At 37.2% G+C, this 2,183-nt stretch overlaps 1 protein-coding gene across 1 annotated transcript in view; it reads left to right on the forward strand.

Moving 5' to 3' along the window:
• The window catches only part of LOC122331275 (pyruvate kinase PKM-like), a 7,882-nt gene that overhangs the window by 3,702 nt on the left and 1,997 nt on the right, over positions 1-2,183 (forward strand). The window contains exons 4-7 of the mRNA XM_043228840.1: positions 747-878; positions 956-1,142; positions 1,241-1,511; positions 2,016-2,166. Of these exons, the coding sequence (XP_043084775.1) occupies positions 747-878; positions 956-1,142; positions 1,241-1,511; positions 2,016-2,166 (741 nt within the window). The remainder of the gene's footprint in view (positions 1-746; positions 879-955; positions 1,143-1,240; positions 1,512-2,015; positions 2,167-2,183) is intronic.

The following is a 2,183-nucleotide window of genomic DNA, read 5'->3' on the forward strand; positions in this document are numbered from 1 at the left end:
TATTTTGTAACATCGTGTTCAGTAGAGTTTTACAGGTCTCAGAGCTCACGCTGCCAATCGATAAAACTTCCTTCTGAGAGCGAGAATCAGCGTACAAGCAGAACAAAGAAGAAAAAATTGTCTTAAAAAGTTTCTAAAGGACAAAAATGGTGCCATATATAAATGACATGATGAAGTTGGGTTGCTTGGGGATCTCCTAGCCACTATAATGTAATATAATATAATATAATATAAAGTACAGAGCATGGTTCATGAAGATATTTTATACATTTCCTACTGTAAATATATTAAAACTGAATTGTTCATTATTAATATTCATTACTAACAATTTATTTATTATTACATTTTTTCAATATTTAGATTTTTCTGCACCCTTAGATTCCAGATTTTCAAATAGTTGTATCTCAGCCAAAAATTGTCCTATCTTAACAACTCATATATCAAGTGATGTATAAATCTCAATTTAAAAAAAGACCCATATAAGTAGTTTTGAAGTTCAAAAAAAAGAGAGACAAAAGCAGTGGTTGGGATTGGGGTGGCCAACCCTAGAATAAACTGCATTAAATAGTTTTACTGCCATTAAACTGAAAAAATTTGTTGCACTAACTCAACTTATCAGTATTGGCCACTGTTTATATACTTCTTGTTCATTCTTATTTTCTACATTTAGATGACATTTTCTGTTATCTTATGCTCACTTACAGTTAATATACTCACATTTACTGTAAATAACTTTTTTAATGCAGTACCATGCTGAAACCATCAAGAATGTCCGTGAAGCCATTGAGAGTTTTGGAGCTGGGAGCATCGAGTACCGACCAGTAGCCATTGCTCTGGACACCAAAGGCCCAGAGATCAGGACAGGACTTATTAAGGGTGTAAGTATAGCATCTCGCTTTCTTCTCAATTATAGAAACTCTGTTTTAGATCCCATGGATGTATGTGGTTTCTTCAGAGTGGCACTGAGGAGGTCAAGCTCGTCAAGGGTAACATTATCAAGCTCACTCTGGATGACAGCTACAAGGACAATTGCGATGACAAGATTCTGTGGCTGGACTACAAGAACATCACAAAGGTGGTGCAGAAGGGCAGCCATGTTTACGTCGACGACGGTCTTATTTCACTCATGGTTAAGGAAATTGGTAAGTATCAAGTTCAGGTTCTCCTGTCATGACCGTATTTCAAGCCTTTGAAAGGTCACGGCATGGCTATGTTGTTTTAACATTGTTAAATGTTCCAGGTTCTGATTTCCTGAACTGCGAGATTGAGAATGGAGGCATGCTGGGCAGCAAGAAAGGCGTGAACCTGCCCGGGGCCAATGTTGACCTGCCCGCAGTGTCTGAGAAGGACATTCAGGACCTTCAGTTTGGCGTGGAGCAGGGCGTCGACATGGTTTTTGCCTCCTTCATCCGCAAAGCCGCGGACGTGCAGGCTGTCAGGAAGGTGCTCGGAGAGAAAGGCAAAAACATCAAGATCATCAGCAAGCTGGAGAACCATGAGGGTGTGCGCAAGTGAGTGATAATATAAATAAATGTTGAAAACCAATTAAAAAATAATGATATCAGTGCTGTTAAACGATTGATCACAATCAGTCGCATCAAAATTAAGGTTGTTTACGTAATTTACACACACATACAGTAAGTATTATCTTGAAAAAAAAATAAAGTTAATATTTGATAACCTGTGCTAATAATAAGAAATGTTTGAGACCGGAGTAATGACTGCTAAAAATTCAGCTTTGCCATAACAGAAATGTATCATATTTAAAAATATATTTAAATAGTAATTTTAATAATAGTTTTTTGATCAAATAAATGCATCCTTGATGAGCAGAAGAGACTTATTTTGAAAACATGAAAAATGTCTGTGTCTGTGTTTTTATGTACTGCATGAAATATATATTGTGTATATATTCAGTTTTATTATTTGTGTATTATTTGCTAGTGTGCGTTCCTTACCAGACCTACTGTAAAGATGTGTTTTGTATAATGAGTTAAATTTCTTTATTTCTGTAGGTTTGACGAGATCCTGGAGGCCAGCGATGGTATCATGGTCGCCCGTGGAGATCTGGGTATTGAAATCCCAACTGAGAAGGTGTTCCTGGCTCAGAAGATGATGATTGGTCGCTGCAACAGGATTGGCAAACCAATCATCTGCGCCACACAGGTTAGGACAGACAGCAT

The sequence above is a fragment of the Puntigrus tetrazona genome, chromosome 25 (genome assembly GCF_018831695.1).
Source record: "Puntigrus tetrazona isolate hp1 chromosome 25, ASM1883169v1, whole genome shotgun sequence".
Classification (NCBI taxonomy): Eukaryota; Metazoa; Chordata; class Actinopteri; order Cypriniformes; family Cyprinidae; genus Puntigrus; species Puntigrus tetrazona.